This window comes from Ursus americanus, chromosome 22, assembly GCF_024610735.1.
Source record: "Ursus americanus isolate L20-20 chromosome 22, mUrsAme1.1.p, whole genome shotgun sequence".
Taxonomy (NCBI): domain Eukaryota; kingdom Metazoa; phylum Chordata; class Mammalia; order Carnivora; family Ursidae; genus Ursus; species Ursus americanus.
Genome location: NC_142148.1, coordinates 24619382 through 24647294, shown reverse-complemented (window position 1 = coordinate 24647294; position 27913 = coordinate 24619382). Strand labels below are relative to the sequence as shown.

At 40.8% G+C, this 27913-nt stretch overlaps 1 protein-coding gene across 3 annotated transcripts in view; it reads right to left on the bottom strand.

Annotated features, from left to right (window-relative positions):
- The window catches only part of CDK5RAP1 (CDK5RAP1 mitochondrial tRNA methylthiotransferase), a 73143-nt gene that overhangs the window by 35383 nt on the left and 9847 nt on the right, over positions 1-27913 (bottom strand). For 2 of the 3 annotated variants that reach the window (XM_045806793.2, XM_045806801.2), the window contains exons 6-13: positions 25944-26154; positions 24325-24445; positions 22144-22374; positions 20227-20324; positions 19091-19146; positions 17446-17576; positions 13992-14141; positions 10306-10446 (exon numbers count right to left, since the gene is read on the bottom strand). In XM_045806793.2, the coding sequence (XP_045662749.2) occupies positions 10306-10446; positions 13992-14141; positions 17446-17576; positions 19091-19146; positions 20227-20324; positions 22144-22374; positions 24325-24445; positions 25944-26154 (1139 nt within the window). Of the gene's footprint in view, positions 1-5026; positions 5305-10305; positions 10447-13991; positions 14142-17445; positions 17577-19090; positions 19147-20226; positions 20325-22143; positions 22375-24324; positions 24446-25943; positions 26155-27913 lie in introns of those variants that run through there. The other variant, XM_045806810.2, reaches the window with a different exon arrangement.

The window sequence follows — 27913 nt, the reverse complement described above, 5'->3', positions numbered from 1 at the left end:
TTGTGCAGCACCTAGACTCTCACCCACCCAATCCCCCATCAGTAAGTTACACTGAATAAAACTCTGGGTAAACTGTAGACATCTGCCACATTTTCCAGTCTCAAAGTGCCTTCTCAGTTTGGAAGATACTTTACTGTCCCTCCTCCACCTTCTGAAAGTGCTGGCCTTCATAAAAAGGAACTAAATTAAGAGAAAAGTGCTAAGTAGGGAAACTGACCAATTACAGACACCTATTGTATTGTTTGAATTATTTACCATATGTATGTCTCACTTCTTCATACTTCAAATTTCAAATTTTAAAATTTTAAAAATGCCTTTTGAATAAACAACTGAGGTGAAGAGCAGTAACAAGTATTTTCCTCAGCAGATGGACATTGAGAGCAGAAACCAATCTTCCCAGGCCAAACCAGCATCTGAGGAAGAGTTCCCAAAGGCCGCCATGCAGGTCAGTGGAAAGAGTCTAAAGGAGATCATAACCAGACACACAATAAAGGCCTCAGCATACCCTAATATACACAGTCTGTTTTAGAAGCAAAATCTTTTAATGATCGCTCCCATGTGATAAATACTTACTACTTCATAGTGCTACACTCTTTACAAGTTATAATCTCAGTGAACTTCACACGAGATGAGCATTTTATTATTATCCTTATGTCACATGAGAAAACCAAGGCACAGAAAAATAAAATAATTACTCAAGTTACTTTGATTCCAAATATTCTATCTTACCATCTTTTAGATTTTTTTTTCATGATACCCACAGAATGACATAATGTTGGTAGTGAATGGTCCAAGAATGACTGCTCAGAGCCTACTAGTAGGTAATGACATTTCAAAAACTCCAAGTGCTCACTGAATCAGTGATCAAAAAACGCACAACAAACAAAAGCCCAGGACCAAATGGCTTCACAGGCGAATCCTACCAAACATTTAAAGAAGAGTTAAGGGGCGCCTGGGTGGCTTAGTCAGTTAAGCGTCTGCCTTCGACTCAGGTCATGATTCTGGAATCCCGGGATCGAGCCCCACAGCGGGCTCCCTGTTCAGGGGGAGTCTGCTTCTCCCTCTCCCTCTGTCCCTCACCCTGCTCCTTCTCTCTTTTGCTTGCTCACTTTCTCTCTCTCAAATGAAATCTTTTTTTAAAAATAAATAAAAATAAAGAAGAGTTAATATCTATTCTTCTCAAACTATTCCAAAAAACAGAAAAGGAAAGAAAACTTCCAAGTTCATTCCATACCAGAAACAGATAAAGATACCATTAAAAATGAAAACTGCAGGCCAATATCCCTGATGAACACAGAGGTAAAAATTCTTAACAAAATACTAGCAAACTGAATTCAACAATACGCTAAAAAAATCATCCACCACGATCAAGTGAGATTTATTGCTATGTTGCCAGGCTGGTTTCATATTCGCAAATCAATCAACATGATGTATCACATCAATAAAAGAAAAGAAAAGAATCATATGATCATTTCAATAGATGCAGAAGAAGCATCTTGAAGTACAACATCCATTCATGATTTAAAAACCCTCAACAACGGGGGCGCCTGGGTAGCACAGCGGTTAGGCGTCTGCCTTCGGCTCAGGGCGTGATCCTGGCGTTATGGGATCGAGCCCCACATCAGGCTCTTTCACTATGAGCCTGCTTCTTTCTCTCCCACTCCCCCTGCTTGTGTTCCCTCTCTCGCTGGCTGTCTGTATCTCTGTCGAATAAATAAATAAAATCTTTAAAATAAATAAATAAATAAATAAATAAATAAATAAATAAAAATAAAAACCCTCAACAAAGTAGGTTTAGAGGGAACATACCTCAACGTAATAAAGGCCACATATGAAAAACCCTCAGGTAATATCCTTAATGAGGAAAAACTGAGAGCTCTTCCCCTCAGGATGTCCATTCTTACCACTTTTATTCAACACAGTACTGGAAGTCCTAGCCACAGCAATCAGACAACAAAAAGAAATAAAGGGCATCTAAACTGGTAAGAAGTAAAACTTTCACCATTTGCAGAAGACACGACACTCTATATAGAAAACCCTAAAGACTCCACCAAAAAACTGGTAGAACTGATAAACAAATTCAGTAAAGTCACAAGACACAAAAATCAATGTACAGAACTCTGTTGCGTTTCTATGTATCAATAATGAAGCAGCAGGAAGAGAAATTAAGGAATTAATCCCATTTACAAATGCACCAAAAATAATAAGATACCTAGGAATAAACATAACCACAGGTAAAAGACCTGTACTCTAAAATCTTAAAACACTGATGGAAGAAACTGAAGGTGACACAAAGAAATGGAAAGACATTCCATGCTCATGGATTGGAAGAACAAATATTGTTAAAATGTCCACACTACCCAAAGCAATCTACACATTTAATGCAATCCCTATCAAAATACCAACATCATTTTTCACAGAGCTAGAACAAACAATCCAAAAATTTGTATGGAACACAAAAGACCCTAAATAGCCAAAGCAACCTTGAAAAAGAGAAACAAAGGCATCACAATTCTGGACTTCAAGTTATATTACAAAGCTGTAGTAATCAAAACAGTATGGTACTGGCACAAAAATAGACACATAGATCAACAGAACAGAAAACCCAGAAATGAACCCACAATTTTATGGTCAATTAATCTTGGACAAAGCAGGAAAGACTTTCCAATGGGAAAAAGATAGTTTCTTCAACAAATGGCGTTGGGAAAAATGGACAGCAACATGCAAAAGAATGAAACTGGACCACTTTCTTACACCATACATAAAAATAAATTCACAATGGATTAAAGACCTAAAATGTGAGGCCTGAAACAATAAAAATCCTAGAAAAGAACACAGGCAGTAATTTCTTTGACATCAGCTATAGCAACTTCTTTCTAGATATGTCTCCTGAGGCAAGGGAAACAAAAGCAAAACTAAACTATTGAGATTACATCAAAATAAAAAGCTTCTACACAGTGAAGGAAACAATCAACAAAACTAAAAGGCAACCTATGGAATGGGAGAAGATACTTGCAAATGATGCATCTGATAAAGTGTTAGTATCTAAAATATATAAATAATTTATAAAACAACATCCATGGGGCACCCGGGTGGCTCAGTTGGTTAGGTGTCTGCTTTTGGCTCAGGTCATGATCCCAGGGTCCTGGGATCAAGCCCCACTTCGGACCCCCCTGCTCAGCGGGGAGCCTGCTTCTCCCTCTCCCTCTGCCTGCCACTCCCCCTGTTTGTACTGTCAAATGAAGAAATAAAATTTTTTTAAAAATTTTTTTAAAAAACACCTCAACACCCAAAAAACAAATAAACCGAATAAAAAACAGGCAGAAGACATGACAGACATTTCTCCAAGGACATACAGATTGCCAACAGATGCATGAAAAGATGCTATCACTTATCATCAGGGAAGCACCAATCAAAACCACAATGAGATATCACCTCACACCTGTCAGAATGGCTAAAATCAAGGGCGCCTGGGTGGCTCAGTCAGTTAAGCATCTGCCTTCAGCTCAGGTCATGATCTCAGGGTCCTGGGATCAAGCCCCACAATGGGCTTCCTGTTCAGTGGGGGAGCCTGTTCTCCCTCTCCCCGCCCCTTGCTCATGCTCTCTCTCTCTCTCTCTCTCAAATAAATGAATAGAATCTTTAAAAAAAAAAAAAAAAGAATGGCTAAAATCAACAATACAAGAAACAACAAGGCAAGGCAAGGATGTGGAGAAAAAGGAACCCTTGTGCACAGTTGGTGGGAATGCAAACTGGGGCAGCTACTGTGGAAAACAGGATGGAGGTTCCTCAAAAAGTTAATCACACTACTAGGTATTTACCCAAAGAATACAAGAACACTAATTCAAAGGGATACATGCACCCCTATGTTTATAGCAGCATTATTTTCAGTAGCCAAGATATGGAAGCAGTCCAAGTATCCGTCAACTGATAAATGGATAAAGATGTGGTGTGTATGTATATATAATGGAATACTACTCAGCCCTAAAAAAGAATGAAATCTTGCCATCTGCAGTGACATGGATGGAGCTAGATAATGCTAGGCTAAGTGAAATAAGTCCATCAGAGAAAGACAAATACCATATAATTTCATTCCTATATAGAATTTAAGAAACAAAATAAATAAGCAAAGGGGAAAAAATGAGAGAGAGATCGGCATATCAAGAAACAGACTCTTAATTATAGAGAACTTATGGTTACCAGCAGGGAAGAGTGGGGGGATGGCTGAAATAGGTGATGAGGACAAGGAGTGCATTTGCTGTGATGAGCACAGGGTGTTGTATGGAAGTAATGATTCACTATACTGTACACCTGAAACTAATGTATTAGTTATATACAACTATAACAACAGTTAACTAACTGGAATTAAAATAAAAACATAAAACCAAAAACAAATAAAATAAAAACATAAAGTATAATAAAATCAGGGGGAAAAAAAGCACAAAAAACCTCCAAGTGCTGTCAGACCTAAGGGCAATGAATGACCTGACAGACTAAAAAAAGACGCCCATGAGGGAAATCCTCAGGTAAAGTATGAGAATAAAATAAGGAGACAGGCAGCTAAGTCGATGTCATTAAACCAAAATATTAGAAAGATGTAAGACAGTATTTCCCCAAGCAAATGGTTCTCTCCACCTTCCTCTCCTTTATTTTTTTTTTTTAAGATTTTATTTATTTATTTGACAGAGATAGAGACAGCCAGCGAGAGAGGGAACACAAGCAGGGGGAGTGGGAGAGGAAGAAGCTGGCTCACAGCGGAGGAGCCTGACGTGGGGCTCGATCCCATAACGCCGGGATCACGCCCTGAGCCGAAGGCAGACGCTTAACCGCTGTGCCACCCAGGCGCCAACCTTCCTCTCCTTTAGTCTCTAACTCATAGGGTCCAGAGTTGAAAATCAGGCAAGTTAGTTAGCAGTGTCCATGACAAAAATTGGGTTGGGAAACACTTAACACAGACTGTAGGGAAAATCCCAGAAATGATAACCAAAATAGAAATGAAGTAAAAGTAGAGAGACAAAGGGACCACTTTACTTTCGGTAAATTTAATGACTGTAAAGCTGTTCACATAGCAGCAAAGAGATGTATTTTCCATTTGACTTAAAGTTGCTTCAGCACTTGCAGTTTGTGTCCAGAGCTTCGTTATCTCTTTCATTAGTGACCAGTCATATCTCCCTTCCTGTCGGCAAGGACAGCCCATGTCGACTCTAAGCCCATCCACTCAGGTCAGCAATATGCTGAGGAGTCCTTCAGGGTGGTCCTGCAGAGAACACGTCCTTTAAGTGTCTGAGAGCTGGTGGATGTGATCTGAAAGAAAACCAGTCAGAAGAAAGCAAGGTAACCAGGACTGCACTTAATGTGGAGCCTCCAGAGGAGAAGCCATCAATAGGGATCTGATGGAGGTGGTGACAGGCCAGCAGAGACTGCATGGTTCCCATGTGCCCCCAGACCTGGGAAGAAGAGACATCTGATACAATGGTAATATGTATAATTTAAGAAGTCTAAAATAGTTCAGTCCCAAACTACCACTTCCCTTCTTTCTCAAGAGATGGCTCTTCTCCAGCACCAAACGTAAGTTTCTAGTGTGAGCTGCCCACCACAGTCCCTGCCCTCCTAAACCCAGGGGTAAGCTGTGATCTAGGCTTATCGGTCAAATTCTTCCTTAGGATATTTATGGCCAAAATTTGGTGAGAAAAGCTCTTTTCTCTCTAATGAGAGCTGAAAGCATGTGACCCCAGAGGAGCTTTCAGGAGAAGACAAGCAAAAAATATGTAAACAAAGATGACTTCAGACACTGAAAAGTCTTATGAAGACGAAATGGGCTGATGTGATAAAGGGAAGCTGCTTTAGCTTCCCTAAAGATAAGGCATCTCAAGGAGGTGACATTTCAGAGAGAAACTGAAGGTTAAAAAGATGGCAGTCACATAAAAATCAAGAGCCTCCCAAGCAACACGACACGTGCAAAGTCTCTGACACTAGAACTAGGTCTGAGGGGCAAAAAGGAGGCCACCAAGATTGGAGGAGAGAGCGTAAGAAGAGTAGAGGGGACATGAGGTTGGAAAGGTGGCTGGGACAGATCATATAAGGCCTCAGACACTGCGCAGTTCATGCTGGCTCCAATGAGAAACCACTGGAGGGCTTAAGCAGTGGAGTCAGTGATCTGATTCAGAAAGACCATGGTGACACTGTGGGGCAGACAGACTAGAGGAGGGCAAGAATAGAAGTGGGGAATATGAAGCTTTTGGAATTCTCAAGCACTGCTGGTGGGAAGGCAATATGGTACAATTACTTTGGCTAGTTCTGTTATATATACTCTATGGCCCAGCAATTCTAAGCCATTTACCCAACAGAAATGAATACATATGTGCACTAAAACACATGTGCAGGAATAGTCATAGCAATCCCATCGTAACAGCTCCAAACTGGAAAGAATCAAAATGGCCATTACTAGTACAACACATAAACAAATTGCAGTATATTCATATAACATGGATAAATATAATCACGGGATGAAATGCACAACGTAAGACTGAGGAAAAGAAGACAAGCACCGAAAACACATGTTGTATGATTCAATTTTATAACAAAAACAGTCAAAACTAAACAATGGCATTAGAAATTAGGATGTAGGAGCACTTGGGTGGCTTAGTTGGTTGAGTGTCCGACTCTTGATTTGGCTCAAATCATGACCTCAGGGTTGAGGGATCGAGCCCCACATTGGGCTCCATGCTGAACATTGAGCCTGCTTGGGATTCTCTCTCTCCCTCTCCCTCTGCCCCTCCCACACTCATTCTAGCACGCTCTCTCAAAAAAAAAAAAAAAAAAAAAAGGAGGAGGAGGAGAGGAAGAAGAAGAAAAAAAAATTAGGATGTAGGGAAGAAGAGTAACTAGTAGGAACATGAAGGTCTTAGAGGTTCTGAAAATATTCTATTTCTTGATCCAGGTGGTAGTTATAGGGACAGGGTCACTTTGTAATAATTCATCGAGTAGTATACTTATAATATGGGCAATTTTCTACATTTATGATATGCTTCAATAAAATAATCCATCTTTAAAATATAGAAGCAGAGGGGCACCTGAGTGGCTCAGTCGATTAAGCATCTGCCTTTGGCTCAGGTCATGATCCCAGAGTCCTGGGATTGAGCCCAGGCATCGGGCTCTCTGCTCAGTGGGGAGCATGCTTCTCCTCTCCCTCTTGCCTGCTGCTCTGCCTGCGTGTGCTCTATCAAATAAATAAAATTTAAAAAAATAAAATAATAAAATAAAATAAAATACAGAAGCAGAAAATCATGAGAAGACTGCTGAAATCTCCCAGCCAAGAAATGATGGTAGCTTGGAGATGGAAAGAAACAGGCAGGTTTAAGATACATTCCAGAAGTGAGCTAAAACAGATGGACTGCTGATAAAGTACAGGAAAGTGAGTACCTAGACTGAGTCCTATATTTTTGACTTGAGCAACTGAGTGTGCCATTTACTGAGATAAGGAGGGTCTGACAAAAGAAGAAAATCGCAATGAAGAATTCATTCTATTTTGGTCATATAAAGTTTAAGACGCAAGAGAGAAAGGATATAAATGCAATTCTCTTGAGAGGATGAGAAGGGATGGAAAGGAAAACATAAGGGACAGTGTGACCGAATATGAAGATGCTTCCTATACAGTCCCATGTGAGCAGAGAGCACGCATGGGTAGGGATGTGAGTGAGCTGGTAGAAATAATGATGAGACAATGAGGTTTCATCTGATTGTATTGCTTTTCTCCATGAAATATGAGGCAAAGACATCAGCTGAGATTAGGGTTTGGATAAATGAGTAAAGATTTAAGGAGAAAGAGTAGGAAAGTCAATTCACTAGGGAAATAGAGTAGGATCAGGATTTCAGGGCCATGCTGAGCGCTCATGTGAGTTTTATGGTCATGAATTTGAACTGAATGCAGCTGGGTTCATGCGGCAGAGACTGTTACGTGTCTCCCAACATTTCTCCTCTTCTTCCTAACAGAACTCCCAATTATTAGCTGGGTATCTGATCATTCAGAATGAAGACCACACTTCCCAGCTTCTCTGCAGCCTTGTATAATATGTTACAAACTGTGTGTGGAACTCCTATAAACTGCCCGGAAAGAAAGAAAGCACGCCCTTTCCCTCTCTTCCTCCTTCCTACTATTTAGAATACGGACATGGTGGCTGGAGCAACCACCTAGGATCATGGAACAACCTTAAGGTTACACAGCAGAGCAAAACATAGGAGCCTGGTCCCCTGACAATCATGAAACCATCACAATCACCAGTTCTGGACCCTCCATATCTAGATTTTTATGTAGAAGAGAACTACCATATTTAAGCCACTGTATTTTGAGTTTTTAATCACCATCATCTGACCTAATCTATGTATTACAGATTATCTGCATGCTTTTCCCTAGTGATGTTCAGCTGCTAGGGCGCAGATACAGAAGATAACCACTTTCACCAGGGTTGGGGTTTAGCACCAACCAAGCACCAGAAACAAAAAAGGGAGACAAGAAAATGAAATTTAGGGGACCTGGCTGGCTCAGTGGGTGGAGCATGCAACTCTTGATCTTGGGCTTGTAGGTTCAAGCCCCATGCTGGGTGTAGAGATTACTTAAAAACAAACAAAAAACTTTTTAAAAAATTGAAATATACGAGAGAGTGGTTCTAGTGCAGCCCAGAAACTCTATGTGAAGAGAAATGAGAACAGCAGAGAGGAAGAACAGAGAGAGCCAAAAGAACCCCAGTTCCACAGCTCCTTCTTCATTTTGATCCTTCCACTAAATCTACTTGTGGGGTTTATGTCACTTGGGAACAAAAAGGAATAGCAAGTAATACAGCATCACCTTTCTACCTTTCTTGAACAGATGGAATTTTTCCATTACATAAAAAAATATCATATTAACAATACAACCCAGCACACCATCTTCATCCCCCTTTTTAAGTAACCTTTAGCTACATTGAAAAGAAAGTAGGAGGGGTGGGAAAGCAACTAAAAACCAAAAAAGCAAATGTTCAAAAGACAGAGAAATAAGCAAACAAGACACTGTCCCCAAAAAAAGAACAAATGGAGAAGCCCATGAAGGATCATTTCCGACTCAATCACATTGCTGTCTAGTAGGGATTATTCCACTTAGTAAATTCTTAAAGTAAGACACAGCCCAGTTGAAATAAAGCCAGAAGGGAGTAGGATCACATAAAGTCCCCAACCAGCAAACTGACTGTGTTTTAAGTTTTTGTCAGATGGACAGAACAGAACATCTCAGCAGTGGTAAAATTTCCAGGTCAATCCAAAGAAGTTAATGCTTTCTTCAGCTGCAAGCCACGGACCAGGGCCCCTATAACAAGACAGATGTGACAATAAGAGCAAGGACAGAAAGTAGAGGGTAAGGCATGAGGGAACAGGGCAAAGGATGTAATACTGATCAGCATCAGCAGAGAAAAGAAGCACCCTCTCCCCATCTCTCTCTTTTGCAGATTCTTCAGAGCTCAGTATGGGAGAAGCAGCTTTGTTCCGGCCTACCTCAGAATGTGTCCTGTCAGGCTCTGGTTCTGGGGTAAAGTAGACATGAGGATCAGAAAGAAAGGAAGATGGCAGTAACAGACCTGTATAGTGCGATAAGAAAAAGAGGAAGGAGGGGCGCCTGGGTGGCACAGCGGTTAAGCGTCTGCCTTCGACTCAGGGCGTGATCCCGGCGTTATGGGATCGAGCCCCACATCAGGCTCCTCTGCTATGAGCCTGCTTCTTCCTCTCCCACTCCCCCTGCTTGTGTTCCCTCTCTCGCTGGCTGTCTCTATCTCTGTCAAATAAATAAATAAAATCTTTAAAAAAAAAAAAAAAAGAGGAAGGAAGAAAGTACATGAAGGAGGGAAGAAAGGGAGGGGAAAGAAGGAAGGGGAAATCCCGCCATTCATCTGGACCTGCTAGTCCAGGAGAAGTGAGGGATACCTAGGGCATCAGCAACCTCAAAGGGCATGCTCATCTCTGAGAGAGAGACGATTAAGTCACTCAGAATCACTTACACTTCCTAGCCTCTCTACATCAGGGAACTGTGTGCTACTATGTACTCCAATCTCACCAAATTCCCAAAAAGAACCTTCTAAGAAGAAAGGCAAAGAAAAACAAGAAGGCATTAGACAGGAGCTGTTCAAAATTCAGTTCAAGGTCTTGCCCTTTCACTGTTCAGGCTGAGAAGAGATTTTTATTTTACTAAAGAATTTCTCCTGGAACAAATTTCATTCCCCCAATTACCCAACCCAACATCCATTTCACAATGCAAGCCAAAAGCCCAAAAGGACACCTTACCTTCACCAGTACATAGTCCCCAGGCTGAGCTCTGACCTTGACCTTGGAGTTATTAACGTCCTCCATCTCCACATCAGGGAAGATCACTTTAAGGTTTCCATCATTCCGGCCACACAGATCAGTAGCAGAGCGTTTACTGTGCTGCAGAAAGAACAGAGAGTTATGAATCTGTCACAGTCATCAGTTCTGGGAGGGCAGAAATTATGCCTTCTCTGTCTCAGATCCCTAAGGGTCTTACTTACAGAGCATTCCTTAATCAAGGAATCACTGAAGACTGTGTTTACTGCTGCTTCCCCAACAAGGACAATGCATAGCACACTACAGAAACTCAATAAAGTTTTGCTGACTCTATGTTCATAAATGACTCAATCAGTCTTTGATTACAGAATTACCTTCCTCAGGAATGGAATTCCAACAGTCCTGAAGGCAAGGATAAAAATATATAACCTGAATCTTATCACAAGGAAACTCTTCAGACAAACTCAAATTAAGGAACATTCTACAAAATAACAGGCCTATAATCATCAAGTGTTAAGATTATGAAAGCCAAAGAAAGATTGAGGAATTATTCTAGACTGAAGGAGACCAGACAGACATGACAATTAATGCAACATATGACACTGAACTGAATCTTTTTCCTATAAAGGACAGTTCTGAGACAAGTGGAGAAACTTAAATGGGGTTGCGGGATTGGATTGCAGAAATCTAACAAGGTTAATTTCCTGATTTTGAAGGTTGTACTGTAGTTATGTAGGAGAATGTCCCTGTTTATATGAGACATATATTACAGAATTTGAGGGGGTTGAGGGCATCAGGTCAGCAACTAACTCTCAAATGAGTCAAAGAAAAAAGTTCTTGGTACTGTTTTGCAACTCTTCTGTAAGTTTATGATTGTTTTACAATAAATTTTTAAAAAGACAGTGTTCAGGTTCCATGATTTGAACAAACCAACCATAAAAGAATATTTATGAGACGGAGAAATTGGAACACTGACTAAATATTTGATAATATTAACAAACGACTGCCAATTATTTCAGATACGATAATTAGCATTATGTTAGGGGTTTTTTCTTAAAAGCATCTTTATCTTAGGGCACCTGGGTGGTGCCGTCAGTTAAGAGTCCAACTCTTTGTTTCGGCTCAGTTCGTAATCTCAGGATTGTGAGATAAAGCCCTGCATCAGGCTCTGTGCTGAGCTCAGAGCCTGCTTAAGTCTCTCTCTCCCTCCCCCTCTACCCCTCCCTCCCCTCTCTAAAATAAATAAATAAATCTTTTTCAAAAAGAGTCCTTATCTTTTAAAGATACATATACTGAAATGTTTACTGACCAAATACTATGATGTGTAAGTATAATATGTATAATATGATGTATAAGGTACTTGCTTCAAAATAATCCAATGGGGGCAGTAAAGATGAAAACGAGATTAGCCATGATTAACACTGTACTGACAGCTGTTGAGGTTTGTTAATGGGCACATGGGCAATCATTATACTGCTCTCTATCTCTATGTATTTTTTTTAATTTCCCATAATTTAAAAAAAGTGGGGGGAGGGGAGGGAATGTTGTTTAGAGGCTCTAGAATGAGATAGACCTGAGTCAAATTCTTGCTCTGCCACACCAGTTGTATGGCCTTCAGGAAGTTATTCTATTTCTCTGAATCTCTGTTTAATCTCATAAAAGGGCTAATAATAGCACTACCTCCAAAAACTGTGGTGGGACTCAATGTGCTGATGACCATGAAGTGCACAGTTCCTTTAAAAAAAAAAAGTGCATAGTTCCTGGCAGACAATAAATGCTCAGTATACATGAGTTATAATCATCTTCTCTGCCACTCTGGATATAGCAGCCTGAAGTTTTAAACTGGCCAGGACTAAAGGAAAGAAAGTCTCCTCTAAAAGAAGCAGACTCCCAACTGCTAGCCCTAAAAAATCCATTTATTCTCTAGCCCCAAGTGAGTATTGGCTTATGTTATATGCATAAGAAGGAATCTTGTTTCGGTTTATTTAATTACCATAGGTTCTCTGTATGGCTGATGAAGTCAGGGACACAGATCAGTGAACTCTGAGTACTTATTCATTCATTCAAAAGACAAGTACACTACTCTGTGCCTCACTCTGTGAGGAGAGCTGGGAATACAATAAGACCTAATTCTTACTGGAGAAAATGTAGATTGCTAATAGACATGTACACATACAGATCTCCAGAATCACAGCTAATACGCTAAATTACAAAGCATTTAGTGAGGCAAACACCTTTTGGGGTATGACAGTAGCTGAGCATCACCACCCATCAGCCAACTGCCAGTCTAGACCACAGGAAGATCCCCTAACCCAGATGAGCTTATCAAGTACCCCAGGAAATTGGAGGCTGGGCTGAGAGACACAATTTTGGTCTGTGAATAGCTATAACTATAATATGTAAACACAGGAACTACAGGGCTGCTGTGCTCTGCAACAAAGATGACGAAGCAGGAAGAGCTGGTCTAAGGAGAGGAGAAAGTATGAGCCTAAAGGGCTTCCCAGACTGGGCACAGTCCTTCCTGCCCTTGGGCTCCACAAGACACCCCTGAAGTACAAAAAAGAATTCCTTCTGGCTTAAGCGGAATGGCTTGAAGAAATTTCTCATTGTTATTGACCGGAGTCCTAACAAACACAAATACCAGGCAATTAGTGGCTCTGATGCTACCATATCCTAAGGCATGGAACAGGACTCTCCTTTCTCAATCCAGGACTTGTGAGGAGTCACAGAAAGGGCCCCATCTCTCTCTTTCCCCTCCTCTTTCCCCTCCTCTCCAATGGCTGCTGCATGTAGCTTCAGGCTCCCAAATTCACCCCTTATTCCATCTGTTTAGTGCTCTAATAGCTAGGTTCCCAGGCTTGACCACAGAAGACTACAGGAACCCCAAACTTCCTGAAATGCAGTACATTTCTAAGAAAATGTGATTTTAAAAAGGACTGAAGGAGCGCCTAGCTGGCTCAGTTGGTAGAGCTTGCAACTCTTGATCTCGGGGTTGTGGGCGAGCCCCACACTAGATGTAGAGATTACTTTAAAAAATAAAATCTTCAAAAAATTAAAAAATAATAAAAATAAAAAAGGATTGAAGACAGATAATAAAATTGATTCTAAAAACATACATATGGTAATGCTTCCAGAAAGATGGAGCAGATATACTTCTCCCTAATCCTTCTGCTGTTAAGTACAAAAATATCTTTCGGGAATGAAGGAGAAATCCAAACATTCTAAGATGAAGGAAGAGAATCTGCTGCCAGAGTGTCTAAAGGAAGTTCTCTAAAAAGAAAGGAAAACACAAAAGGAGGAAGCTTGGAACATTAGGAAGGAAGAAAAAAACATAATGACATTGATTACCTATGCAGAAAATCCCAAGGAAAATGCCAAAAAAAAACCTCCTAGAACTACTGATTTCAGCAAGGTCACAGAGTACAAGATAAACATACAAAATTCAATTATTTCTGTACAATATAATGAACACATGAAACACCTGAAATTAAAACACAATAGCTGCTATAATAGCCTTAAAAAAAAAAGATATTAAGGTGTAAATCTAACAAAATACATATAGGATCCTTAATACAAAAACTCTGATAAATCAAAGAAGACCTAAATAAAAGGGAGACATATTGTGTTTCAAAAAACAAACAAAAAAATATATATACATATGACCTTACCCCCTCCACCAGCACTAGCTGGGTACAACCCACAGAGGCCATGTTGGCTTTTGTTGCTTCTTCTCGAAAGACAGTAATAAGCTCCTCCAAACGCCTTAATTTTACCTCTTCTGGGACATCATCTTTCAGCCTATGATATGCCCGGGTCTTCTGCATTAAAAAAAAAAAAGAGAGAGAGAGAGAGAGAGAGATCGAGAGAGAGAAACAGAGGTCACCAAGGTCTCATAGAATCTCTTTCCCCCCTCCTATTTTTTTTTTTTTTTTTTTTTTTTTTTTAGATTTATTTATTTTAGGGAAGCCTAGGTGGCTCAGTCAGTTACATGTCTGCCTTCAGCTTGGGTCATGATCCCAGGGTCCTGGGATCAAGCCCCATGTTGGCTCCCTGCTCAGTGGAGAACCTCTTTCTCCCTCTGCCTCTGCTGCTCCCGCTGCCTGTGCACTCTCTCTATCTGTCAAATAAAATCTTTAAAAAAAAAAAGAAAAAACGGTTTATTTATTTTAGAGGGGAGAGAGAGAGTTGCGTGCACACACAAGTTAGGGAAGGGGGAGGGGGAGACGGGGACAGAGAATCCTCAAGCAGACTCCCCTCTGAGCAGGGAGCCTGACAAGGGGCTAGATCCCAGGATCCTGAGATCATGACCTGAGCCAAAATGAAGAGTCGGATGCTCAACACTCTGAGCCAGCCAGGTGCCCCCACCCCACAGAATCCATTCTTAAGGTACAGAGGGGAACCAGGTTCATTCCACCTCCAAGTTACAGACATCTATACAGGAACCCGAGCCATGCCAAAAGGGTTCTCTATCTCTAGAAGCATTCTAAAATAAAAAGGTAACTATGCAGTCAAGTCACATTTTTATAAGGGTTAAATTCTAAATTTAGCACATGAAAATCAGACTCAAAATTGTTCCTGATACATTGGATACAAACGTAACCGTTATACAAATGTAATATACACTAAATAACTCATTAGCAGCACTATTTATAAGACACAAAATGCAAAGCAGCCTAAGTGTTTACCAATAGGTTATTAGTAAAACAAGTTATGCTTTATCTACACAACAGACTATTACACCAGTGAAAAAAGAGAATGCAATAACTCCAAATATACTGATATGACTGCTCTCCAAAACATACTTTTTTTTTTTTTTTTAAAGATTTTTATTTATTTATGTGACAGAGAGACAGCCAGCGAGAGAGGGAACACAGCAGGGGGAGTGGGAGAGGAAGAAGCAGGCTCCCAGCGGAGGAGCCCGATGTGGGACTCGATCCCGGATCGCCAGGATCACGCCCTGAGCCGAAGGCAGACGCCTTAACGACTGCGCCACCCAGGCGCCCCTCCAAAACATACTCTTAACAGAAATAAGGTACAGATCAACATGTATGACAACTTTGGTGTAAAAAGAATAAATAAAAATAGGTTTATAAATACATGAAATATCTCTGGAAGTTTACAGAAGAAATTTCTAAGAGTGGTTGCCTTCAAAGAAGGAACTGAAAAACCAGGTAACCTGGGAAGAAGGAAGAACAAGTACTTCTCATTGCATACTATTTTGAACTTTTGAATTTTATATAATGAGCTCATACTACCTAGTCCAAAAAAATTTTTTTAAGAAAATTTATCCTTGAAAAGCCTTTAAATTGTCCAAAACCATGGATGGGGTCCATACATGTACATGTTGTGTGTATATAAACATATTTTCTTTTTTTTCTTTTTTTTTTTTTTTTCTTTTTTAAAGATTTTATTTATTTATGTGACAGAGAGACAGCCAGCGAGAGAGGGAACACAGCAGGGGGAGTGGGAGAGGAAGAAGCAGGCTCATAGCGGAAGAGCCTGATGTGGGACTCGATCCCGGATCACCAGGATCACGCCCTGAGCCGAAGGCAGACGCTTTAACGACTGCGCTACCCAGGCGCCCCAAACATATTTTCTTAAAGGTTTTATTTATTTCTTTTTGAGAGAGCAAGTGAGCACGAGCAGGGGGAGGGGCAGAGGGAGAAGCAGACTCCCCTCTGAGCAGAGAGCCTGATACAGGACTCAATCCCAGGACCCCAGGATCATGATCTGAGCCGAAAGCAGACGCCCAACCGACTGAGCCACCCAGGCGCCCAACACATTTTTTTTTAAGTTTTCTGTATACAAGCTTATACTACAGTTGAAGAATCACTGAGCTAGATGTAAGTATGGAATAACAGGAAAACCTATACACCAAAGTGTGGTAATTCCTATCAGCCTTTGAGAGAACCAAATGGTGAATGGGTTTACTCTAGTTTGTCTTCTTATTAACAAAAGCTTGTCTCTATTGTGCATTTACCATTACCAAGCACTACTCTCATTTCAAAGGTGGAGAGACCAAGGATCTTTCTCAAGATCACATAGTCATTAAGTAAGAATGGCAGAATTTGAAGCTTGCTCACATCCACTAGACTACTTAAGTCTCTATGACCTTAATCCTAACCTAGAAATTAGATCCCAAAGTGAACACTCATATTCAATGCCCATGATGCTTCCACCACACACTGTAAACCCATTTCCCAATTCTAGCATTATAAAGAATTTCTCTTGCATATTTGTAATGTCCATGGAAAAGAAGCAGATTTGGAACCCAAATCTACTCTGAAGCTTCATCCCTGAAATAATTCTGTAACAGACATAAATATACACAATGGCCCACTTACACTGCCTAAGAAACACTAGGCAGTGGGCTTTAAAAGACATGAATTAGTTTTGTTGATGGCAGCTGAGTGATGGTGGTGGCTAAGGTCATGGGATCCTTCATTCACCAATCAGCTTTCCTGAGCCTCCTGGCCATAGAGCCTCTTCAGCCTCCAGCCCAAACACAAGGAAAGCCCCCAATGAGGTGACTGGAGAGATGAGAAATGACCTGTGCAAATCCATCCCTACCATCGAGAAAATAGCAACAGACCAGGACTATTCCCTCTCCGTGGGAAATACACATTACTCTCCCTTTCCTTCCTCATCTCCTGTTGCTTTATTTTCCTGGGAATCTGTGTACAGGAGAAACTCTATAGTGGCCATCAGTAGGTTCACTTGGCCTAAAAAGATAAAAATAAAATAGCTGAGGATGGCTAGGAGGACAACACGGTGCATCTGTAGGCCAAAAAAGTTCTGCATAATTTCAGCTTTCTTATAAGGAAAATAGCATCCCTACCTCCACATTCAAATTCTAAATGATCTGAACATAATTGAAAATATTTTAATGAAAACAAATATTGTCACAAGTAATCCACTTCCATTTCAAATCGCTGCATTGTATAAAATAGTAGACAGGTTGATTAAAAATAAAGAAATGAGTGGTAAGATCCTCGTGGCTTCTCAAGGACTACCTTGCTACCACTTTCTTTTCTTCCCAGTTGTCAACAATCAACTGGAAACCAGTCAGCAATTCTGTCGGTGTCAGCACAGAAGTACCTTCTCCTCCACCCCAGGGCTTACCTGTCTCATACTATAAGCAAAAAGGAAGCCCATGTTGTACTGAACTTCCCGAAGCAAAGACACCGTCTGGAGGTGATCTTCCTCCGTCTCACCACAAAAACCAGCAATGAAATCACTGCTGAGGCTCACACCTGCAACACATGACAAAGGACAACATGTCACTGCTGCTTACCTTCAAGAGAAGCCTTTGGCACTTGGCTACAGAGGGCAGAATAGCAATTTGTAAGGAGCTGTTCAGCCCATGTGCAAGTGAAACAGAATAGTCATTATAGAGCAAGATGGAATAGGCCTGCTTATACAGAATGTTCCTATGCCAGTTCCCATACTTTTGGGGCGCCTGGGTGGCTTAGTTGGTTAAGGGTCCGACTCTTGGTTTTGGCTTAGGTCATGATCTCAGGATGATGAAGTCGAGCCCTGTGTGGGGCTCCACGATCAGCATGGAGTCTGCTTCTCTCCCTCTCCCTCTGGTTCCTCCCCTCACACGCCCGCATGCTCGCGCTCTCTCTGTCTCTCTCAAATAAATAAATAAATCTTTATAAGATAAATATGTCTTTTATAAAATTTCTTAAATAAAATCTTCAAAAAAAACATACTTTTGAAGCCAATTTCACACAATGTTTAAGACTATAGGAACAGGGGCGCCTGGGTGGCTCAGATGGTTAAGTGTCTGCCTTCAGCTCAGGTCGTGATCTCCAGGTCCTGAGATCGAGCCCCATATCAGGCTCCCTGCTCAGCAGGGAGTCTGCTTCTCCCTCTCCCTCTGCCTGTCCCCCTGCTTGTGCTCTCCCTGTCTCTCTCTCTGAAATGAATAAATAAAATCTTAAAAAAAAAAAAAAAAAAAAGACTATAGGAACAATAACTATTTGTTTGCTACACTTTCCTATCTATTTAATTTACTCTACGTAATTATCCCAACAATCCAATGAGGTACTATCAACTCTATTTTATATATACATATATATATTTTTTTAAAGTAAACTCTATGCCACACATGGGGCCTGAACTCACGACCCTGAGATCAAGAGTCCCATGCTCTACCAACTAAGCCAGCCAAACACCCCTTATTAACTCTATTTTATAGATGAGGAAACTGCAGCCCAGAAAACCTCCACACTATCCTGCCCCTCCAAAATGAAACTATTTATACATAATGCAAGTTACAATAATTTGAAATTTGGAAACAAATGTAGACATTGTCAACCAAATCTAAATTAAAAGACAACAAAGTAATTTTATTAGGAGGAAGGGAAAAGAGAAAAAGGAGTAAGAGTTAAGATAATAGGAAAGGAATTACCTCCATGTACACATTTTCAAAGATATCAATTGCCCCCAAATCAGAACTAATTTAGACCAAACTAACTTTGCCCACTAACAAGAAAGAACAAGATCTGTCCCATACATTAAGAAACACAAAGACTATAGAAATCTCTTTCACCTTGAGATCACAAGCCTTTGTGTATCTGTAGCAAGACCAAGACATTAAAAAAGTAGAAAGGAGTAAAATGAAAGAAAGAGAAAAATGAAGAGGAGCAAAAGAAGCATAAATGGTGTCATAAGGTAGCATCACAGGCGTTGCCTTTATCTGACAAAAACGCTGTGATCACTGGTAGAGCGATGTGCTCGACAGAATATTTCTTAAACGTACCTGGGATAGATTCTCTGATATGATGAATTAACTCCACATAAGCTTCTCTTGAATATCTGCAATGAAGAACAAAAAGAAAAGGCTTAGATAAATCAATGTTCTTTAAATGAATACTACAAAAAGATAACACTATGAGTTACTGTATAACCACTTCTCATCCACATAGGACAGTACAAAAGTAGGTTCAAGAACCCAAAAGAGCCTTCTGATCCATATCCTGTAGTGTAACCTAATCTACAACCCATGAATCTTTATTTCAAGAACATACACTATTTTAAACAGCCTTTTAAAAAAATAAGTAGGGGGCACCTGAGTGGCGCAGCAGGCTAGGCGAGACTCTTGGTTCCAGCTCAGGTCCTGATCTGTGTCATGAGATCGAACCCCGTGTCAGGCTCCATGCTCAAGGAGTCTGCTTGAGATTCTCTCTCCCTCTGCCCCTCCCACTCATGCTCTCTTTCTCAAATAAATAAATCTTAAAAAAAAATAAGTAAATAGCCTTTTTATTTAATTGAGGACAGACTAAACATTTAAGAGGATCTCTAAAATTGCCGATGTGGATAAGGCGAGGCACTAGTTCCATATAGCTTGCCATTTGTCACCTTACCCTTTCAGTCTTACCTCTACAATACATATTAGTCCCAAAGTCAGTGAACACACAGAGATATGTTTAAATTCCAAGACTTAAAAAGCTTTAATGTTAAAAGCTACAGGATTCCAATTTCAAAAAGTGTGTGCCACACAGTAGGTGCTTAATAAAAAAGATGCTGGGGGGCCTGGGTGGCTTAGTCGCTTGGGCATCTGACTTGATTTTGGCTCAGGGTTATGAGATCTAGTCTCGCATCAGGCTCTACACTCAGTGAGGAGTCTGCTTAAGACTCTCTGCCCCCTCCACGCACACCCTCTCTAAAATAAATAAAAAATCTTAAAAAAAAAAATGCTAAATAAATAACAGGAGTGATTCAGTCCTTAGTCCATACTTCTGAAGTAAACAGAAGCAAGTTATCATGTTCATGAGTCTATTCATATAACAGATATTTATTGAGCAGCTACTATGTGCCACACACTATACTGGGTTCTTGTGGTCCTTAAGAAAACATGGAAAGGTGCAGGATGCCCCCTCCCCAAGCAAGTCTGACCCCCTCCGCATAGCCTCCAATACACGGCTGCTTCCACTCTGGGCTGGTAGGTGGATCTGTTTACAGATGTTGTCTCTCTCTTGAATCAGCTGTAGAACCTGATCAGATTGAACACATGAAAGGTCATCAAAGCCTCACCAAAAAATCTGCAGAAAGGAATACCACCCCCACTGTTTCTTTACCAAGGTTAATTTTCAAGTAATTAACAGGCCAATTAAACCAAACACATGAATTACCCAAATCATTTACTTTTACTCAAGCCACGTTATCTGTTCCAGACATTTCACTTGATGGCATCTCTGCTTTCAAAGACTGAAGAAAGCAAGCAGAGATCAAATTCAAGCCATGGGATGACACAGACAAGAAAGGAAAAATGGTATCTGTTTCATCTAACTTCCAAACTAATTAGCCACTTTAAAAGATACCATCAAGAGGTGCCTGGGTGGCTCAGTTGGTTAAGTGTCTGCCTTCAGCTTGGGTCCTGAGATCCCAGGTCCTGAGATCCTGGGTCCTGAGGTCCAGCTTCTCCCTCTCCCTCTGACCCTCCTCTGCTCGAGCTCTCTCTCGCTATCGCTCTCTCAAATAAATAAAATCTTTTTAAAAAATTAAAATTAAAATTAAAAAATAAAAGACACCATCAAGAAACTGGAACTAGGTGGGGCACCTGGCTGGCCCAGTTGGTGGAGCATGCAACTCTTAATCTCAGGGTTGTGTTCAAGCCCCACATTGGGTATGGAGATTATTTACAAATAAAATCCTTAAGGGGCACCTGGGTGGCTCAGTCAGTTATGTGTCCAACTCCTGACTTCAGCTCAGGTCATGATCTCAGGGTCCTGGAGTTGAGCCCTGTGTTAGGCTCTGCATTCATCGGGGAATCTGCTTGAGAGTCTCTCTCTCCCTTTCCTTCTGTCCCTCCCCCTGCCCCCCACTTGCACGCTGTAAAATAAATAAATCTTTAAACAACAAATAAAATCTTTAAAATAAAGAAACTAGGGGCGCCTGGGTGGCACAGCGGTTAAGCGTCTGCCTTCGGCTCAGGGCGTGATCCCGGCGTTCTGGGATCGAGCCCCACATCAGGCTCCTCCGCTGTGAGCCTGCTTCTTCCTCTCCCACTCCTCCTGCTTGTGTTCCCTCTCTCGCTGGCTGTCTCTATCTCTGTCGAATAAATAAATAAATAAAATCTTTAAAAAAATAAAATAAAATAAAATAAAGAAACTAGAAATAAGAAAAAATATTTGAAAAAATGTATTGACAAAAGATTTATATCAAGAACACATAAAAAACTTTTACAACTCAATAAGAAGATAATCCACAGGGGAAAAGGTAAGGGTGGGGCCAAAAAACAGGTATTTCATCAAAACAAAAAAACTCAAAAAAAAGGTTTCACATGTGGGCTATACACTCCAGGCATTGCTAAGGCACTTTGGTAAGTACCTTCCATACATTATACCTATTTCCCAACAACCCAAAGCAGGAGGTTATTATTAATCCCATTTTACAGATGAAGATGACAATCTGACCTTGATGACCTTGAAGACAAATTTTTAATAAATATATCAGTCCCATCTCTGCCCCACCTTAGTGGACTTTTTTTTTTCTTTCAAGATTTTATTTATTTATTCATGAGACAAAGAAAGAGGAAAAGCAGGCTCCCCGAGGAGCAGGGAGCCTGATGTGGGACTTGATCCCAGGACTCCAGGATCATGACCTGAGCTGAAGGCAGATGCTTAACTGACTGAGCCACCCACGCACCATCACCGTGGTGGACTTTAAATCTTTGGTGGCACTAAAGGGCAACAGAGCAATCACAAGATTCCCTAAGCAAGATTCAAGGACTGCTGCCTCCCACTGGGTCCAGCCTTTGGCATACTTAAGGATACTGATAACAGCTTGGCACGGTTCACTGTCGATACTCACCTCATCAGGAAAGTCTTTGGGGTGAGGAGAGGTGAAACGGATCCTCATTTCAGGATCTATTCTGGAGACCTCATCCAGAAGATGAGCAAAACGAAGGCCCCCTTGCTTGGGTTTATAGTTGGTAGAAAAGCCACGGCTTAGGTTAGTAGACACTGCATTGTTGAACTGGACCTCTGAACTGTCCCGAAAACTATTAACATTCTGACCAAGAAGTGTCACTTCTTTCAGCCCCTAAGAAAGGGAAAATAAATACACTGGAAGCAAATTAAAACTTTTTTGGTAGTTTCATCCCAAATCACTAATTGAAATTAGCTGAACCTACCAAGAGCCATCCATAAATGTATTCTATTTGGTCTTTAACCCAATAATTTCACATTTGGGCATCTTGTCTGAAGAACTGAACTTATGAATTTTTAAAACCTTAAATAAAAATTACCTTCAAAGCATTTTTTAGAGTAGCAAAAAACCTGGGCACAAACTCAATGTTCAATAATAATGGTTGATTTGTAACACCATAAATCAAATTATGACAGCATTCTGCCAGCTGAATATTATATAATCATTGCCTATGAAGTATTCTTCCCAAAACAGTTAGCCTAATTTGAATCAAGCTTTTACACCTAACTTCCAGTTTACCAGAATTCAGAGGAAAATTTTAAATGACAACATGAAAAAGCAATCAGACAAATCCAGACGTATCTGATCTCTTCAAAAACTTAAAGTATCATTTAAAGCAAACAACAAAGAAGTGAAAGGGCTGTTTTAAATTAAGAGGGATTGAAGAAGTATAAAAACCAAATAAAACCACAAATCTTGACTGGATCTTGGTTTGAAAATAAAAAAAGCAATACGACATTTTTGGATAGGGAGCCTGGGTGGTTCAGTCAGTTAAGCATCTGCCTTCGGCTCAGGTCATGATCCTAGAGTCCCAGGATTGAGCACACGTTGAGTCCATGCTCACCAAGGAGTCTGCTTCTCCCTCTCCCTCTGCTCCTCCCCGTTTGTGCGTGCTCTCTCTCTCTCAAATAAATAAAATCTTAAAAAAAAAAAAAAAAGATATTTTGGATAATTAAGAAATTCTGAGGAGCACCTAGCTGGCTCAGTAGGTAGAGCTTGGGATTCTTGGGTGGTGAGTTAGAGCCCCATGTTGGGTGTAGAGATTACTTAAAAATAAATAAACTTAAAAAAAAAAAAAAAGAAATTTGGAGGCACCTGGGTGGCTCAGTTGATTAAAATCTGCCTTTGGCTCAGGTCCTGGGATTGAGCCCCACACTGGGCTCCCTGCTCAGTGGGGAGTCTGCTTGAGATTTTCTCCCTTCCCTTCTCCCTCTGCCCCATTCCTCCCCAACTCTTTCTCTCCCTCAAATAAATAAATAAATCTTAAAAAAAAAAATTTTTCAGGGCACCATGGTGGCTCAGTCGGTTGAGCACGTGACTCTTGGTTTCGGCTCAGGTCATGATCTCAGGGTTGTGAGATCAAGCCCCACGTCAGGCTCTGCACTTAGCGAAGAGCCTGCTTGTGATTCTCTTTCTCCCTGTCCCTCTGCTCCTTACCTCCTCATGCATACTTTTTCTCTAAAAATAAATAAATCTTAAAAAAAAAAAATTTCAATGATACAGGCACCTGGCTGACTCGGTTAGTAGAGCATGTGGCTCTTGATCCCAGGGTTATTGAGTTCAAGCCCCATGCTGGGTGTGGAGATTTCTTAAAAAAGAAAGGAGAGAGAAGAGAGAAGAGAGAGGAGAGAGGAGAGAGGAGAGAGGACAGGAGAGAAGAGAAGCGGAGAGAAGAACACTTAAACTACAACAATCTTTCCAATAACCCAGCAAGGAATTTACTGTTTTATCTTCTTTTCATAGATTGGGAAACTGTGTTTCAAAGATGATAGTTAAGTAACCAGGGCATCAAACCAAAGAATGCTGCAGCCAGAATACATACTCGATCATCAGATTCTAAACTCATGCTCTCTCCATAGCACTGTGCTGCCTCCTAAGCAAACTTCACATGGTTCTGCCTATAATTGATAAGCAGCAAACCAAAGATATTCACCCAGGTATTTCTGGCCAGGTATGGGTTCTAAACTTACATAGCTCAGAGATGGCACAGGCAGCATAACGAGAAAGTTGTCCTCATCCTCCTAAAAACACACTTACAAGACAAAAGCCTAGACAACTTTTCACCTGTTCTGAAAGCTTCCTCACTTCCTCTAGAATGGAAGCAACAGGCCGACTCCTTTCCCGGCCACGTGTGAACGGAACAATGCAGTAACTGCACATGTTGTCACAGCCTCGCATGATAGACCTGGGGAGAAAAGCACCAAAACTTAGTAACAGGAGTAACAAGAGTAGGATGCCTTGCTCCCACCTAAGGAGCAGGTCATAGCTCCGTTGGCATTATCCTTTGGCTCTGAATCCTCTTGGTACCATACTCACAGTGAACCAATCTGAGACATTTTTAAGGCAAACATGTTTTATTTTTAAAAACTAGTATTTAATCACAGGATAAAAACCACACTGTAACTGGTGGATATAGCCGTTTCCCTGAGGGAGCAAAGTGGTGAGGGAATGGGGTACAGATTGCCAGGAGCCACTCCTGGTGTATCAGTACCCCATATATATAAAATATAAATATATTGTTTGAACTTTTTATATCTAGACCAGAAAAAAAAATATTATAAAATGTGTACAATGAATAGAAACCTCAGATTTAAGACAGAAGGTTCCATATTTCTCACTCATTCCTGATCCAATTATTACAGTATCTAAGTTAAATCACTCTCTTCCATTGGCATCCTGTATTTGAAAGCCTCAAATTATCTTAAGGAAATAATTTTGAATATGTATCAAAGATGTTCACTGACGAACTGTTAAATAAATATCAGCTATTATTTTTATTAAGCATTCCAACAACGGAGTATGGGATAGCCATTAAAAATGACAGAGGTTGGCAAACTTTCTATAAAAAAACAGACAGAAAATATTTTAGGCTTTGCAGACCATATGGTCCCTGTCACAACTACTCTATTCTGCTATTATAGTACCAAAAGCAGCCACAGATAATATATAAACAAATGGGCATGGCTATATTTCAAAAGAACTTTACTTACAAAAAACAGGCTATAATTTTTTTGCCAATTTGCCAATCTCTATTATAGAAAATTTTAAAATGTAAGACATGTTCACCATTTAAAATAAGGTCATAAAACCAAATAATTGGGAAGCCTGGGTGGCATAGTCAGTTAGGTGTCTGACTCTTGGTTTTAGCCCAGGTCTCAATCTCAGGGTCCTGGGAGCAAACCCCCGTCAGGCTCCAAGCTCCACATGAAGTCTGCTTGGGAGTCTCTCTCCCATCTCCCTCTGCCCCTCCCCACTGTGCACACGTGCACTCTCCCTCTCTCTCTCTCTAAAAGGAATTAATAGGGGCACCTGCGTGGCCCAGTCGGTTAAGCGTCTGCCTTCCGCTCAGGTCATGATCCCATGACACTTAACCGACTGGGCCACCCAGGCGCCCCTGCCCTTAACATTATTTTAAAAGTGAGAAGGGAGGAGCGCCTGGATGGCAGAGTCTGTTGGGCATCCAATTCTTAGTTTCAGCTCAGGTCATATCTCAGGATTGTGAGATCAAGCCCCTTGTTGGGCTCTGCACAGAGTCTGCTTGAGACTCTCTCCCTCTGTCCCTCCCCACCCCCACCCCAGCACATGTGTGTACGCTCTCTCTCTCTCTCTACACCACCCCCCTCAAAAATAAATAAAAGTGAGAAAGGAGAAGTTCACTCCCTGTCTCTTGGGCAGTATCTCACACGAAGGCAGAAGTAGCACTAGGGCTTGTCTGGACTGGCATGACATCAGCATAGGTCTCATCCAGAGAGAGCAGCACATTGGCAGCTTGTTGGCCTGACTCAGCAACAGCCAGCAGTCGAGGAAGGTCCCGATAGGCATCTGGACCGGCCAAAATATCCACCATTTTCTCCCTGTTGAGAATCTCCTCCTTCAATCTCTCAGCCATGCAGCCTAGGAAGGAAAAAAAAAAAAAAAATAAGCACCTGTTCCCAAATTCATCTGGTTTCATGGCTACTTCTCAGTACACATAACCTCCAGCTAGGATCAGAGACAAGGGCACAGAAACTTCTCTAGAAGGTTAGCATCATCACCCCTCAAATTTGCCCAATACTTCCACAGCACTAGAACCTGTATCTTCCTAAGAAAACCACAGGAAGCGAGCAACTAAAGAAATTCAATTAAATGCCCAGAAAAAAAATTAGGCCACCACCCAAAAACATTTCTAGACATGAACCATTTCTTTTTTCAACTGAAATTTACTTGGTACTCCAAATAAAATTTTTTTTCAGGAACTTACTTTTAAAAATAAAACTTACTTACAACCGGGCTTATATCCTTTATCCCTTTTCTTACCCATAATACTTGGTAATACTCTAAGAAATGAATTAACCTTCTATGCTCCTATCTTCCATATCCTCAAAAACCACTGCTCATCAGTAAGGCTATAGAATTTCAAAGTCTAGGGGCGCCTGGATGGCTCAGTCAGTTAAGCTTCTGTCTTCGGCTCAGGTCATGATCTCAGTGTCCTGGGATCGAGCCCCACACTCAGCAGGGACTCTGCTTCTCCCTCTCCTCCTCGACCACTCGTGCTCTCTCTCTCTCTAACAAATAAATAAAATCTTTAAAAAAAAAGAAAGAAAGGGGCGCCTGGGTGGCGCAGTCGTTAAGCATCTGCCTTCGGCTCAGAGCGTGATCCTGGCATTCTGGGATCAAGCCCCACATCAGGCTCCTCTGCTATGAGCCTGCTTCTTCCTCTCCCACTCCCCCTGCTTGTGTTCCCTCTCTCGCTGGCTGTCTCTATCTCTGTCAAATAAGTAAATAAAATCTTTAAAAAAAAAAAAAAAGAAAGAAAGAAAGAAAGATTCAAATCATAAATTTTATGTTATATATATTTTACCACAATAAAAAACAAAGTACTGGGGGCATTTCTGAAATTCCTAACAAAGATATAGCGAGGGGCTTCTATAACAAAGGAACTGATGTGAAACATTTCAGCTAATCCTTCCAATCTTTTACATCACTTAGTACATTAATCTGTATAACAGCATATGCTCCAACTATGTTTGGACCCTTCATCAAGAGAAATTAATTTAATTATTCCACAATGGACAGTCTGTTTCAAAATTAAATACACTAACTAAATTCTGGGACCAAAAGGGTACAGAATATTCATTTTTGAAATATGCTTCCCAGCTATCTAGATCAGAGCTGTCCAACAGAACTTTCTAAGATGATGGAAATGTTCTTTATCTGTGCTGTCCAAACTGGTAGCCATTAGTCAAGTCTGGTTACTGAGCAGTCAATATGTGGCTAGTGAAAATGAAGAAGGGAATTTTTAATATTATTTAATTTTACTTAAATTTATTTTTTTTAAGATTTTACTTATTTATTTTAGAGAAAGACAGAGAGAATGAGAGAGAGAGAGAGCACGAGCAGGGTGAGGGGTAGAGAGAGAAGCAGACTCCCTGAGTCTGAGCAGGGAGCCCGATACGGGGCTCGATCCCAGGACTCCAGGATCATGACCTCAGCCGGAAGGCAGACGCTTAACCGACTGAGCCATCCAGGCACAGATTTTTTTTTTTTTTTTAAGTAATCTTTACACCCAGTGCGAGACTGGAACTCACAATCCCAAGATCAAGAGTTGCATACTCCACTGACTGAGCCAGCCAGGGGTCCCTAATTTTAGTTAAATTTAAAGAACCACATGTGA